The 14225-nt window shown below is 51.8% G+C and overlaps 8 protein-coding genes across 8 annotated transcripts; 5 read left to right on the forward strand and 3 right to left on the reverse strand.

Moving 5' to 3' along the window:
• Positions 1–918: 918 nt before the first annotated feature.
• Positions 919–1554, forward strand: Triagg1_6644 (uncharacterized protein; the record flags this gene model as incomplete). The annotated part of the gene is made up of 1 exon (XM_062901291.1): positions 919–1554. The coding sequence occupies one exon, from the start codon at positions 919–921 to the stop codon at positions 1552–1554; it is 636 nt and encodes a 211-aa protein (XP_062754260.1).
• Positions 1555–3194: 1640 nt separating this feature from the next.
• Triagg1_6645 (uncharacterized protein) lies at positions 3195–4151 on the forward strand (the record flags this gene model as incomplete). Its single annotated transcript, XM_062901292.1, has 2 exons — positions 3195–3242; positions 3315–4151. The coding sequence occupies 2 exons, from the start codon at positions 3195–3197 to the stop codon at positions 4149–4151; spliced, it is 885 nt and encodes a 294-aa protein (XP_062754261.1).
• A 499-nt stretch (positions 4152–4650) lies between these two features.
• On the forward strand, positions 4651–5650 carry Triagg1_6646 (uncharacterized protein; the record flags this gene model as incomplete). The annotated part of the gene is made up of 3 exons (XM_062901293.1): positions 4651–5012; positions 5089–5174; positions 5265–5650. The coding sequence occupies 3 exons, from the start codon at positions 4651–4653 to the stop codon at positions 5648–5650; spliced, it is 834 nt and encodes a 277-aa protein (XP_062754262.1).
• Positions 5651–5760: 110 nt separating this feature from the next.
• Triagg1_6647 (uncharacterized protein) lies at positions 5761–6157 on the reverse strand (the record flags this gene model as incomplete). Its single annotated transcript, XM_062901294.1, has 3 exons — positions 5761–5786; positions 5858–5971; positions 6046–6157. The coding sequence occupies 3 exons, from the start codon at positions 6155–6157 to the stop codon at positions 5761–5763; spliced, it is 252 nt and encodes an 83-aa protein (XP_062754263.1).
• Positions 6158–6620: 463 nt separating this feature from the next.
• Positions 6621–8222, forward strand: Triagg1_6648 (uncharacterized protein; the record flags this gene model as incomplete). Its single annotated transcript, XM_062901296.1, has 2 exons — positions 6621–7015; positions 7076–8222. The coding sequence occupies 2 exons, from the start codon at positions 6621–6623 to the stop codon at positions 8220–8222; spliced, it is 1542 nt and encodes a 513-aa protein (XP_062754264.1).
• A 252-nt stretch (positions 8223–8474) lies between these two features.
• On the reverse strand, positions 8475–9287 carry Triagg1_6649 (uncharacterized protein; the record flags this gene model as incomplete). The annotated part of the gene is made up of 1 exon (XM_062901297.1): positions 8475–9287. One exon carries the CDS (start codon positions 9285–9287, stop codon positions 8475–8477), a length of 813 nt encoding a protein of 270 aa, XP_062754265.1.
• Positions 9288–10769: 1482 nt separating this feature from the next.
• Triagg1_6650 (uncharacterized protein) lies at positions 10770–11791 on the reverse strand (the record flags this gene model as incomplete). Its single annotated transcript, XM_062901298.1, has 2 exons — positions 10770–11412; positions 11472–11791. 2 exons carry the CDS (start codon positions 11789–11791, stop codon positions 10770–10772), a joined length of 963 nt encoding a protein of 320 aa, XP_062754266.1.
• Positions 11792–12336: 545 nt separating this feature from the next.
• Positions 12337–14094, forward strand: Triagg1_6651 (uncharacterized protein; the record flags this gene model as incomplete). The annotated part of the gene is made up of 1 exon (XM_062901299.1): positions 12337–14094. The coding sequence occupies one exon, from the start codon at positions 12337–12339 to the stop codon at positions 14092–14094; it is 1758 nt and encodes a 585-aa protein (XP_062754267.1).
• Between the last annotated feature and the right edge of the window lie 131 nt (positions 14095–14225).

Raw genomic sequence — 14225 nt, forward strand, 5'->3', positions numbered from 1 at the left:
TGTATTAGGAGTAGTCTAGTTGATACTACTACTGGCCCGGCACCTGAGCCGCGGCATTCGGACAACCCTACCTACATGTACCTTTTGAACCAACGCCAACAAGACCAACTTGGCCAGGTTTTCTTCCTCATTATTACCTCACCTTGCAGTAACTAAAAAATCTGCCACATCAACTAGCACTCTTTTCGCAGTTCATCATCAAGGAATCGCCACCATCCAACAAGAGAGCCTGTCAACTTGTTCCCAGAAGCGTTATCACTTTGTCACATCTACGAAGGTGATTGTGATGGGCTGTTCCCCGCTCTGCCATGCTTGTTGCTGAAAATCCGGGGCCGAGCTGTGCCAGGGTTGTTGGAGACCTTGTTTCGATGGCTGAGCCGGGATCATCGTCTTCTTGGGGAATGATTGAGTAAAAAAGCCTCTTCTGAAGCTGGCAATGCAGGACACACATCTGTGGTTGTCAACAGCACTAGAGTGAAGCGATTGTAGATCTCCGGTGGCAAACTGCTTCCCTTTGAACCTTTTTTCATTGAACCTTTTTTTTTTTTTTCTTTGCCCATACCGAACAAGCATGGGCGCCATCCGGAATAGGCTGATCAATAGGAACGGCCGTCTGACGCTGCCGCTTTGGTCTGCCATCATACGTTGCTTGCATGGCCTGGACAAAGCGCCACCAGATGTCGGTGCCTGACTGTGAACAATGGTAACACAAAGGTACAGGGCGCCGTATTGATCAAATCAGCACCAAAGAGCTGCCTGGGAGGATTTGTTGACCAGCCACAATGCTGCCCAATCTACAGAGTGCGGGCGTTGGGAATAGCTGGAGTGTGGATAGACGATATGTTCTCAGCAGCGCTGCCCACATCGAATCTCCCTTCCGTTGCTTCATCTTGCGTTGTAGGCATAAAAACATAGACTATGGCCTTCGACCTACAAACTTACCGTTGCCAGCGTAGCATCGGGTTCCGCGTTGAAGCGCATGGAAACTGCACCTTCGATAAGCATGGAAACATGATAGCACGCAATCCTTGGCGCACTGGTGACGCTCAAGCATGCAGAGATCACCTCCAATGGACGAGGCGAGAGGGGCCCTTCATTTCATTCTTTACTAGCTGGAAGGCCGCTCTACGGAGACAGCAGTTTATGCTAAGTAGGGGGGCCGAAGAAGTTGTTATTGTTGCCGTTTGGCTAGAAGGGTTGACTTTGGTCTACGACGCTTTGCAGATTGCTCGAGATTTAGGCCTTGGCAACCTTGATTGGTTTCGAAACGAAGTGTTAGTCCACGGGGCGATATACGCCGACAACTACAGGATTCTGGCCATTTTCCCCGGCAATGAGAACACCAAGGAGGTTGTACTCCATCTTGATGGGTTGAATAGAAGGGCCAGGATACCAGGAGAGTTTATTGATGGGGTCAGCATCAAGAGGACTATTGGTGGGATGCCTGATGTAACCGAACTGCTTCAAGACGAAATATACTCACTCACCGGAACGAGGGGCGATGCCAAGCTCAATCCGTTGGTATTGTCCATGGCAGATGGCGAGTACTTTTAGGGAAGTTGATGATGCTGGCGCCATGATTCTTTTGGAGTTGTCTTTTGGAGGAAGAGGCTGGCGTTTTCTTCCATTAAATGTTGTGTAAGTAGTGGCTATGGGGTCAGCCATGAAGATGCCGTTAATTCGCTGCTTAGGTAGGGAATGTCTGACATTGATACCACCCAAGTTGGACAAAGAAACTTGCAAAATTCTAGCTGCTCTTGCAAGAGAATCTCTGCAATCTCTGGTGTAAGTGTCTGATGCCGCTAGAAGTCAACTTGGTTAAGCTGCTTGGCGCCACACAGCGCGAATCCAAGCCATCCACCCAATTAGGACATGCAGTCAACTACATGAACCATCGACCTACATAGATCTTCCAAGGTCTCTTCAGTTCCATCAACTGCTTATGACCTCTATATAAATCAACTCGATACAAACCATTGCCAGGACTTATGCTTACTTGGTATGGACTTTTGTCTTTGACTCTGCACAAATGGACACACTCCGAGACATTGTCACTGGATCCTTACCAGTCCCAAACAAGCAAAAAATCTCATCACCGCCTGAGGCTTGCAGATGTCAACCCGACCCTTTGGCCAATACAACTCGAGGTTATGCAGCCACATCACCAAATGTACGAGTAAATCTCTTGTGTAACCGTAACCATGACCCCTTTTCATCACAACATGGCAACGTCTCTCTCTCTCTCTCTCTTCTCAGCCCCCCTCTGCAAGGGACCACAAAACCGGTGAGGCAAAGTCCTTTCGATTCACCGCAGCCAAAGAGCCTCTCCGCATCCCAGAATCCCTCCTCCTCTCTCCCCCAGGGATTCCCCCCAGCTGAATGCACTTCCACCCTTGTTCGTCGGTCCGATCGGTGCTGTCCCCCTCTTCTTAATTGTCTGTTTTTTTTGTTCCTTTTTCTGTTTAGATCGACAAACACCTGCCAACAAGCGGCACACATTGCGAGGTCGCAGGCGGCATAAGCTGCATGGCTGCGGGCCAAGCTTTGCGTCCAACCACAAGTCACCTCCCGTGTCGAGTCAAGGCCCATCCGAGAGTCCATGTAGTCCCATGTGCATGTGTTGTGAACCCCATCTTTGCCTATCCCTTGCATCTTCTTACTAGATCCCCGGCAATCCTGATCCTGTCCCACTGCGCACATGCTCGCCTGACTGGCTGGGGCGCCGAAAGGGTGCCGGGACACACGTAAAACGCCTTTCAGGACGGCATCCCGATCATCTTTTCCGCTTTCTTGTATGTTGGACGCCGCTACTGTGCTGTGCTGTACAAATCCAAAAGTGTCACTCGCTTATTCCCATTTTCCCGCGCCAATTCGTCCTTCGTTTTCTTCTTCTTCCGGGTTCCGCTGTGTGTGTCGCTCCTCCTCTGGCAAAAGGCTTTTGGTCTCACCACCGCCACGTGGATTTACACTCGAGCCACCCTCGGACCTTTGCACACTTTCGTTTCTTCTACTTCTTCTGTTTTTTTTTTCTTCTCTCAAACTTTACTTTCTTGCTGGGACGGGTGTTGTTTTTGGGATTCGGAAAATACTTAACAACAGAAGAAAGCCTGCGGATTTCAGATCCTTGCTTCTTCCAACTCGTCCGCTGATACAAACCGGTCCTGGCGGCGAAAACTCCAGGAGCCTCCGTCGATATGGGTGCTTTCTTCATTGGGTGGCAGTTATGGGAGGAAATGACATTTGTAAGTCGCCCTCCCAAGCCAATCCTTCTGCATCTCTCAGCTGTGTTGTCGGCTGACCTGACCTTTATGCAGGTTTTAGCATGCTGCATAGTGTTAGTCTTTGCCTTTGGGCTTGTAAGACTCTGGTGGACCAACCGTAAAATTGCGAGGCTCGAATTGATAGACGAAGAACGGCGAGTGCGGCTGGCAGAGATGCGGTACTGCGGTATCAACGCACGCGGCATCAACGATATTCCATTCGGGGTGCGCGCAATACAAAAGGGTATCCAGGTCGAAGGCATCTGGATATCAAGGCCTAACACGCCCGATGCCAGCCACGTCACCGGCTCTCCCACTCTTATTGGCGACTCGACAGATCCAAGAGGGAAATCAAAGAGAAAGGGAAAGGGAAAGGCGCACTATATTCCAGTGGATGCCACGGAGACTGCCATGCCATCCTCGTCACGCGAAACTACGCCTACATCAAGCACCTCGACGCCTCCACGAAACAAATATGCCGGTTCAAACGATGCACGACAGTCACGACACCGGCAGCCAGTGGATATGGATACCCCCAAAGGGTCGGTCGAAGCTCAACGCAAAAGCATTGCCCGTCAAATGGCTTCTCGCAATTCTTCGGCCAACCGAAGCAGCATGGCTTCGTCTTCCATGGGCGGCGAGATTGTGATTCCCCACTCGAGAAGCTCTTACGCCAGCTCGAAGCCAATGCTCGCCGGAGCTACAGAGTACTGCTCTGATCTATCTAGAACCGGAACAAACGAATTATACGACGCACCTCCGCCCGCGGCTTGGGACCATGGATACAGTAGCTCTGATGCAGACAATTCAGAAGCAGCGGGCCGACGAGCAAGACCGGGCCCCTCTAGGCTGCAGAAGAAAGCAGCCTTTTATACGCAAGTGCGAAATTAACGGACGGGGGAGAATGGTGGTAGAGATTCTTGGCTGGGCCATGATTTTCGTGTGTTTATAATGACTTAATGTTTTGGACGCCGTTTATGAGTTTATGTGGAACAAGACAAGGATGATGACTAGAGGATTTTGCCATGCAGGTCATTTGCAAATAGTTGAGCTATCAAACAAAAAAGACAGAATAAAGAAGAAAATGCCATAGTTACGAGTTTGACTATAATTTCTCTCGTTGCAGTCTATACAGTACGTAAAGACGTAATCCGTCGTTGAGATCATCCTCGAGAGTCGGCACTTGAACCAGTCGGAGCCGGTTCATCGGCTCGGGAATAAGTACGGGTTTGTTGTCGGACCTCCGCACCAGTGGGCTACAAGTATGAGGCTATAAGCCTTTGAAATGTCGAGATGATCATCTATATAATCAGCTAGGAGCCCGTAAAGAAATAGATGCCACATCCTCTACACGCGAAATATTTGTAAATACCAATAAGCGTCCTGAAAAATGGCGTCTGCAGCGTATCTCCATGCCTCATCAGTCGGCTTCAAAGACGCCAAGGCCTATGATACGCACCGACCGTCGTACCCATCAGAGGCAGTCCAGAGCCTCTTGACCCATCTTGGCCTGGCGGGCAAGTCCAAGGCAAGGATCGTCGACTTGGCAGCTGGTACGGGCAAGTTCACCGAGCTGTTGTCGGCGCGGCCAGAGGAATATGAGATCCTGGCGGTGGAGCCGACGGCGTCGATGAGGGAGACGTTGGCTGAGAAGAAGCTGAGGGGGGTTGAGGTGAAGGAGGGCACCGCGGAGAAGATGGATGTTGAGGATGGATGGGCAGATGGAATTGTGGTGGCCCAGGCGTTTCACTGGTACGTTGTGAGAGAACAACGAGAGGAGATGGAATGCCTCTTTTGAAAACTGATTGGCCGTGAAATCAAACAACAGGTTTGCGACTGAGGTTGCACTGGCAGAGATCCATCGAGTTCTGAAACCAGGAGGCTCATTGGCTTTGATCTGGAACGTGGAAGATTGTAAGGACATCTTTTTGCTTTCACGCTTTACTACGTGGTTTTTTTCTTCTCTTGAAGGGGGAGGGCTGACAACATGGAACACCTGCACAGACAACAAGCCAAGATCGTGGCCGGCGGGCAGCAAGTGGGAAGACACGCTCAACGCCCGCATCTTCGTGCTGCCCGACTTTGGCCCGCCGAGGTTCCGCAACAATGAGTGGCCGCAGGTGTTTGACCGCCAGGCCAAGTCTGCGAAGCCTTTGTTCTCGACGCCGATTGGGGAGGAGAAGCTGCCGTGGACGGTCTGGCTGGAAAAGAGCGCGGTGTGGGACCGGATCAACACGCTGAGCCATGTGTTTACCTTGGAGGGCGAGGACAAGGCTGCGTTCAAGGTGCTGTTTGATGAGGAGGTGAACGAGAACAATGGCGAGATCAATGAAAAGGGCGAAGTGGCCGTGCACGGAAGGACTCTGGTGGCATGGAGCAAGAAGCTGTGAGCAGGATATCTCTTTGTATCCTTAGAAAACATCGTATATCATATTCATATAACGAAAGGGGACATGAGTATTAAGTAGCCGTGAGTGCATTAAAAGAATCCTCCTCGTCATTATGAGTCTGCTGAGATATACATGACTGGCCTCGAGTTAGCTCGCTTCATTCATACCTAGGCTGCAACATCAAAGATCAAAGACGCATTCACTCACCGTTGTTGCCTCGCACAAAGGTATCTCCGTACTCCCTCCGCTTGACGCCGTTGACGTATTCCGCCGTCTTCTCCAGCGCAATATTCATGTATCCGTCCACAGACTGCAGTTCTCCTATACACCATAATCACACGCAAGAGTCAGAGAGTGAGAGTGAACCAATCCGCCTAATTGCGCCCAAAACTTACCCTTGTAGACGACGCCCGAGTTGAGCTTGACGACGACAGAGTTGCCGATGATGTCGCTGAGGAAGCTGGAAGGGTCCTTTCCCTCGGCTTGTGAGATGCCGTTGTTCTCCATGGTTGCTGTAGTCGAGGGGCTGCTGGCAATGGGCTTTTGTCGTGGGGAAGTTTAGAGGCCGAGCTTGATAAAGGATAAGGTACCCTGTTTTCAAATCGTGGCTGAAAGCTTCAAATGTGGCACGGCTCGCACTGTGCCGTTGGACAAGGCCAGCGGCTTGCAGGTACCATTCTAGCACTCTGAATGCGCTATACGGCGGGGCCAGTTAGCGGTGCACGCGCCCGTGATTTCCCCTAACAAAGCCCGTAAACCCTCAATCGAGCGCTGTAAACACGCTCGTCTCTTGCGCGCCATCACACTGTCGCAACAACAGTATTTATAGGACGGAATATCCAGATATCGTCAGAGAAGCTCCAGAGCTAGCCCCCAGCCCATCTTCTTGCGCCGTTTCGGCGATTTATTTTTGCCGATCTTTCATTTCTTCTATCTCAAGCTGTATCTGGTCTCCCAGCAACTCCCCACCATGAGTGATGAAGCCGCCGCCCCAGTGAGGAAGAAGAAGCTTCCATTTAAGCCGACGGCTTTGCGCAATGTGGCGCCACCATCACAACCCACTGTCTCCGTGGAGGAGAGCAAACGAAGCAACGGCAATGGTGACGATGGCGATGACCTGGATCTGTTTCGCCAATCCAGGGAAATGGCGCCCATCGTGGCCGCGGACAGAGAGAGGAAGCTTAACAAGTGGAAGCAAAAGCAGGCGGAGGAAGAGCGGCGCCTCTCGGATGTCGCAGACAAGCAGCTCTTGGATTCCGACAAGGAAGAGGCTTCACACCCTCCCGACGATGTCTCGGGGGCGGCCGAGGAGATTCAGGCGACTCCTGTAGACGAGCCTTTACCGCCGGTTGGAGACGGCTTCAGGTAAGCCTTGCTGTCACTGGTTTTCAAGCCATATCCTTGGCCATGCTAACGTTGCAACAGCACAGAGCTTGCTACTCCTCCACCTTCAAAGCACTCAAGACTTGACTCCGAACCAGGCTCAAGGTCGGCCAAACGACGCCGGTCGGCCGCAGAATCTTTGAACGATCCCTTTAACGATTCCCCATCCCAGCGGTCATTACGGTCAAACTCCAAGATACACACACCGAGCAAACGCCCTAGGAAAGAGTCTGTGACGCCGAGTGGTGCGCCGCTGGTCTCAATCGATTCTGAATCTTCCACTAAGGATGGCTTCGACTCGGACGACGAGAACGCCGGTACCATTGCGCCTGATATGTCGTACCAACGGGACGATAGCGTCGAGTTCGTTGGTTCGGGTATCATCGGCGCGCGGCCTCTTGATGTTGTTCCCGATACTCAAGCGACAGCAGAGGTGGAAGAAGATGACGATGAGTTCAGCGAGTATGTTCGCAAGGCCGAAGAACAGCGCGCCCGTGACAAGGATACGATGCAAATGGATTCCGAGAGAACCGCAAAGAAGGACGCGGCAGCCGATATCATGGTCAGATCCAACATTTCCAACACCAAAGTCGCCCATATAAAATACCAATTCAACAGACCGCTTCGCTTGATACGGGATAGTTGGATTGCGCTTCAACGTAGGAAGGGCGTAGAGCTACCAATCAAGTCGGACGGCGACATCATCTTGACCTGGCAGAGGAAGAAGGTGTATAATTATTCTTCCCTGCTTGGGCTGGGAATCAGGCCGCAAGGCGATGGCAAAATCATCGCCAACGAGTATAACAAAGGGGGCCTGCAGGACGGGCGTACAAAGGTCGTTTTGGAAGCATGGACCGCGGAAGGCTTCCTCCAGTGGGAACTTGAGGAGGAGATGCGTATCAAGAGAGAGGCTGGCGAGCTATCGGAGGAAGAGCCGACGCAGGAGCAAGAGGACAAGCGGGCTAAACTACGCATCAAGCTCGTCGCCAAAGACATGGAGGTGGTCAAGCTGGGTGTGCTGCAAGAAACTACAGTCGAGACGCTCATTATTGGATTCCGGACCCAGAGAAGTATTGGAACAGACAAGGATGTGGGCATTTGGTTTGATGGCGAGAGACTTGAGGAGCATCAAACTATGGAGGATGCTGGCATCGACGACATGGACACGCTGGAGGTACATGTCAGGTAGCTGTCACTTGGCGGCGCGGACAAGGAAGATGGACATTTGGCTTGAAAGCATTGCTTATGGATATGGGCGTTTTGAACAATTGTGAGGAAAGCTGAGATACCCTGGGACGATTACTGGAAGCATTGATGTTTTGAGTCGCCACGAATTTAGCATGCAACATAGGAATTATGATTTTCTTTCCCTGTACCCCTATTCCGAACCTTTACCCCTCAACGTGATGCAGTACTAACTACCAACTATCCTATAGTCTGCTCAACCATCATAGACACCGACTGATTGGTCCGACAGTCGCCGGACGATGGTATCCTCCATCATGTGCACCGTCTCCTCGTGAGCCCGTTCAAACCAAGTCCTGAAGCTAGGAGGAACCGGTTCACCACTGCCCACGCGGCGTATAATCGGCGACGGCATGTCCATGTCTTCAAGCGAGGCGACGATGATGCCGGACTTTGTCTTGTAGTAGGTGAACATGGGCGCCTCGGAACGCCGACTCTTTCTCCTGACACGGCCGTCCTGGACCTCGAATCCGTCGTTGACACAGGGGTCGTTGTTGCAGTACTTGATGCCGCCCGGATTGCCAAAGTTGATGGAGAGCTGACGCATGCCTTGCCGATCACTCCGCTGGCGCAGCCGCTTCGCAAAGAGCTCCAGCTGGCTGCGCTGGATGCACTGCTCCTCTTCAGGCACGCACCTCGAGACCCGGTGGTGCTGGGGAAGCGGAGGAAACGCAGCGTCTTCAAAGGTTACGGACAGAGGGTAAGCGTTGCAGGCGCAGTTTGGAACGCCGCGATGGCCCGTTTTGTTGAAGCCTTGGGTGCCGCACAGGTCGTTGGCGCGGCAGCTGGCGGAGATGTGCGTTTTGTTGGAGGAGCCGTATCCGTAGGGGTTGAGGCCGAGAGAGAATGTCTGGGGGAACGACGGCTGGGCGCAGCGGACGGCCCAGCACATGTTGGTGCAGATTTCGGGCATTTCGTTGCAGAGGAAGGTGATGTCTGGAGGGCGGGCGAGGATGGAGGAGGTGAAGATGGTGAGGAGGAGGAGGATTGTTGTTGATATGCAGGACATTGCGCTGAGTCTTTTGGTAATAGGTGCTGTGAGGTATCAAGATAGGTATGATGGTGATGATGTTTGTGGTGGTTGTAGGAGATGTCAAGATATCATGGCTAGGACTCGGGGTTGCGTGCCTTGCCGGCCTTTTTCTACTCCATCAGCCGAGTGCTCGGGTATCTGGAAGGGAGGTTACGCTGTGTAGATGGAAAGGAATGACCATCTTGTGTTTGGTGATATCCGGGAAGGAGATGCTGAGTAGCACGTCTCATTCTTCAAGACACATAAATAGCACTTGACATTGAATTTGGAATACGGTATTTAAGCAGGTAGTAATACTGATGTTCTTGTAAGTCGGCACAGCCAGTTTCAACTTCAGTACCTACCAGGTATAGTAGTATATATCGATTAGTACACGGTTCTGTTGGATGAGGTGAAGACTGCTAGGTAGAAGCTCTATTCATGCCGTGCTATTAATTTGTTTGTTAGTGATAGTTGCGTAGGACTAACCGTGGTGCATACAATGCAAACTAGACCAAAGAAGCAACACAACGTTAGCAATTAAGTCGTGATGCGTCAACGATCGATGTGTTTCGTTACTCAGATGCAGTGTTTGCAGCGGGCAGGCCGATGTTGTGTCAACAGTGCTGTGTTCTAGAATTAGGACCGGAAGTGGGTGACCAGCGAGGCAAACTTTAAGCGTATCAACCTTCAAGTATCACAAGACTCGGTAGAGCTGAGATGGAAGTCGTAAAGCAAGCACTTGTTTGGCGGATAATTGTATGTACCAATAGAGCATGTTATCATCGTACACTTCATACTGGCCGTGACGAGTATTGAAGTTTGATCTGTGAACCAGCCTACCCTATTAATTAGGTAGTGAGGAGGGGTCGTGTAAAATCCAACGTGAGAATAACTGACAGGAGCAATGCATACAAAAACAAAAGCCAGCCAGTCAGTATCCATCCATCCAACCGCAATAGCATCAAATCTTCAACAATTCCATCAAAAAAAACTGCAAAAAGCAATCGCGTAGTCGAGCCGGGAGTCGAACCCGGGTCTGTCGCGCGCTCCGCATTTTCTTTCGAAGATGTGAAGCGACTGTACTAACCGTTATACGACTCGACCTAAGCCTGATTTGCTGATGATTGAACGGGAGACTATTAGCCAATATGTAGGATGCTAGAGAAGTCCGGTTGAACTACCTCCACTACTAGAAATCTTGTCGGATGGGAGTAAACAGACATCTTTAACTGGTGATAATAGCAGTGACAATCTTACGGGATCTATATATACAGTTCAATTCAACAAAAGATCTCTGTAGTAGATGGGCCCAGGGCATATAACTGAGGAGGGAGCCTGAGCTAGACTGGCAGTAATAAACCCACCATGATGCATATGCCATTTCTATCCCAACATGTAAACACACGAATCGCCATTCTACGCATAACCCAAACCCAAGCCGTGGTATCATTCCAAACGCCAATGCCTCTAGCCAGCCTACACTCGCCCCGCCACCCTCGCCTTTCTTGCTTCGCCCTCCCGCATGGCCTCGCTCCGGGCCAAAAAGTCTTGCCGCGAGGCATAGGAATCCTTGGACTTGCCAGCCAGCGCCAGCTCGTCCTTGATGCCCTCCTTGTCCACGAATCCGGCCCAGTCCATGCGACTCTTCTCCACCGTGTTGAGCTTCTTTGCCTGAGCTTCGTTGGCCGCCTTCATCCTGGCGGCTAGCCCAAGGTTTAGATCCGAGCGGTTGGTCATTCCCTCTACTACGGGCTCAAAAGCCGATCGGAACGCTTTCTTGGTCAGTCTTTTGATCGGTAGTGAATCTGGTAGCGCATCTTCGCCTTGCGAGGCGAGGTAGAGCTTGGCTTCGGCCGAGTCGCGAGTTACGAGCTTCTCTTCGGTGTGGACTCGACCGGCAAAGTTGTATGTGCGTTTAATGCGAATCATGGCAGATTCGTCTTCTTTTAAATCGGGATTCTCGTTTGTGGCGGCCGTGTCATTCCCGTTAGCTAGCTTGCCTTCTTCACTGTTCTGCTGTCCAGCGGCTGGGGTGCCTCCCGCCAACATCTCCGCCCAAATAGCATCGATGTCGACCGTCACAGGCCCTCTGCTCGCAACATACTGGCGCTCTTCTTTTCTATTCGGCTCTTAGTCATGTCCAGTATACTAAATCGTAGTAGCGGGGTTGGAGCATACTCTGCTGCACGTTGTCTCCTTGTCTTGATTAAGCCGCCCTCGCCGCCTTCGTCATCTACGGATTCGCCCTTGGCCTTGGCTCTTTTCTGCCGTTTCCGACCCTTTCCAATTATCGCTTCGTCGCCTGAATTGTCATAATTTTCTTCTCCGTCGGTCTTCACGTCCTTCGCCGGTCGTCGACGCTTTCCAGAAGCTCCATCTGTTTCTTCTTCAGAGTCTGAGGAGCCAGACGCTGCTTCGGGCGCGTCGTCCGGCGCGAAGTCGGAATCCTGAGAAGATTCGTATTCCTCATCTTCGTCGATACTGCGCTCCGGCGGCATTGTGTTGTTCCTGGAGGTCGAATGAAGGGAGATTGAAAAGCAATCGCGCAGGCACGCGCCAGAGATCGGATTTCGGTGAAGCCTTCTATTCGGTGTGGAGCCAATGACGTACTGCGATTGCTTCAACGCATCAAGGTGCTAACCTATAGCTCGCAAATGAGCGTAACAAATGATTCAATCATGGCTCATTGGTGGTGTCTAATTGGCATACAGCATGATTTCAATGTGCAATTAATTTCAGTAAAACAATAACAACCTCAGCACCATTACCTTTGAAGTATATGCTGCACAATAGGTACCTTCGAGTTGGGCTGTTCTTTCACAAGGTAGCTTTGGCTGAGTCAGCCCGGTCAGGAACCCAATGCCTACCTCAACGCAGATACATTTAAAGCCATTGGGCATCCTCTGTTCACTGCTGCGCCGGTGTGCTCTATTTGCCACTCTGAATTCGCGCCTCTTCTCCTCCCTTTCCTCCTACAAGATTGCCTTCTTCCGTCGTAAGTGGCTTCGCTGTCTCTCTCGCCTGGACATTCCGAGTTTTCAGCATGGCTAGCGACGATGAGTACGAAATCGAGGCTCCGGAGCTGGCTGAGGATGATCCCATGAGGGCGTTTCTTCCTACTTCGTTCGGAAAGAAGTCAAAAGAGGCGGATATCGCGGCCCAAATCGAACGAAGCCGCAGAAAAGTGGACACGACTTCGGCAACAAGTGGCACAGATGGGCATGGGAAACAAGCACAGCAATCCAAGAATAAGGGTGGCTCAAGCGACGACGACGACGACAGCGACGATTCGGATGAATCCGATGACGAGGACGAATTCCCAGTATCGCATGAGCTTGTTCTCAAGACTCAAGAACGCGCCGTCACCACCGTGTCTCTAGACCCTGCAGGAGGCAGATTGGCTTCTGCTTCTCTAGACTGTACCGTCAAGCTCCACGATTTCGCGTCAATGACGCCGACAACGCTTCGCGCATTCCGCAGTATCGACCCGTTTGTATCTAAGAGAACAGCTGCCAGTGCCGAGGCCCATCCAGTTCACCTCGTTGAGTTCAACCCGTTGGCGGGCGGCGCATTGCTTTGCGTATGCGCCCACCCACAGGCAAGAATAATATCGCGAGATGGAGATATCTTGACAGAATTCGTCAAGGGTGATATGTATCTTCGGGACATGCACAATACCAAGGGACACATCTCGGAAATCACCACCGGCACTTGGCATCCCACCGACAAGAATCTCTGTGTCACGGCAGGGACTGACAGCACCCTACGAATATGGGACGTGAACAACAAGCGCTCACAAAAAGATGTCATAGTCTTCAAGTCCAAGGCCGCGGGCTCAGCTGGTCGGACCAAAATGACTGCTGTCGCGTGGAAGGCCTCTGCCCAAGGAAGCAACGTGCTAATCGGCGCCGCTCTAGACGGATCCCTGGTCATGTATGGCGGCAACGGGCCATTTACCCGGCCTGCCGGCGAGATCAGAGAGGCACACAAGCCCCAGACGTGGACGAGCGGCATTGACATTTCCTCTGACGGCCGCATGGTTGTTACGAGAGGCGGTGACGATTTCATTAAGCTTTGGGACACTCGAAAGTTTGACAGGCCTCTTGTCACGGTGTCGCACTTGTCCACCTCAGACATTTACCCCACGAGCAATATTCGATACTCACCAAACTCCGCCAGCATCATCACCGGCTCGGCCACGGGCCATCTCCACATCCTCAACCCTGGCAATCTGCAGCCAGAACATGTCACTCCGATCACGCCAGGATCGGCCTTGATTGCTGTGGATTGGCACCCCAAGATTAACCAGATTGTCACAGGCTCAGCGAACGCCGAGACGCACGTCTTGTACAACCCTTCCATGTCCAGCCGCGGTGCTGTAGAGGTCATGTCGCGAGCGCCCAAGAAACGTCACATTGACGACAATCCCGAGTTTACAATGGACCAGAACGTCGGCATCTCGGGCGACTCCATTGTTACGCCTGGGGCCATGCAGGGCTCGCGCAAGGCTGGAGTCACGGGTACTGGCAAGTCCAAGGATCCCCGACGGCCTGAGGTGCCACTGCAAACGCCATTTCAAAAGAGCCAGCCAGACGAACGGCACATTGCGGAGAACATTCCTCTGGCCAAGATGCTGCACGAGGATCCCCGTGAAGCGTTGCTGAAGTATGCTGACAAGGCCCAGAGCGACCCCATGTTTACCAAGGCGTGGAACAAGACGCAGCCAGAGACGCAGTATGCTGAGCTGAGCGACGATGACGACGACAAGGAGGGTCCAGATAGGAAGCGTGCGAAGCGGTAAACAGCTTCTCGAGGGTGTGTATATATGTGTTTGGTGTCGTTGTAAGCGTAAACGTATAATCAAGGTTCATCTATCCATCTACATAAAGCAGCAGCCATCTTTTGGATCGCTGCCTACCTATAATGATAATG

This window comes from Trichoderma aggressivum, assembly GCF_033847375.1.
Source record: "Trichoderma aggressivum f. europaeum strain CBS 100526 chromosome Unknown scaffold_027, whole genome shotgun sequence".
In the NCBI taxonomy this organism is placed as follows: Eukaryota; Fungi; Ascomycota; class Sordariomycetes; order Hypocreales; family Hypocreaceae; genus Trichoderma; species Trichoderma aggressivum.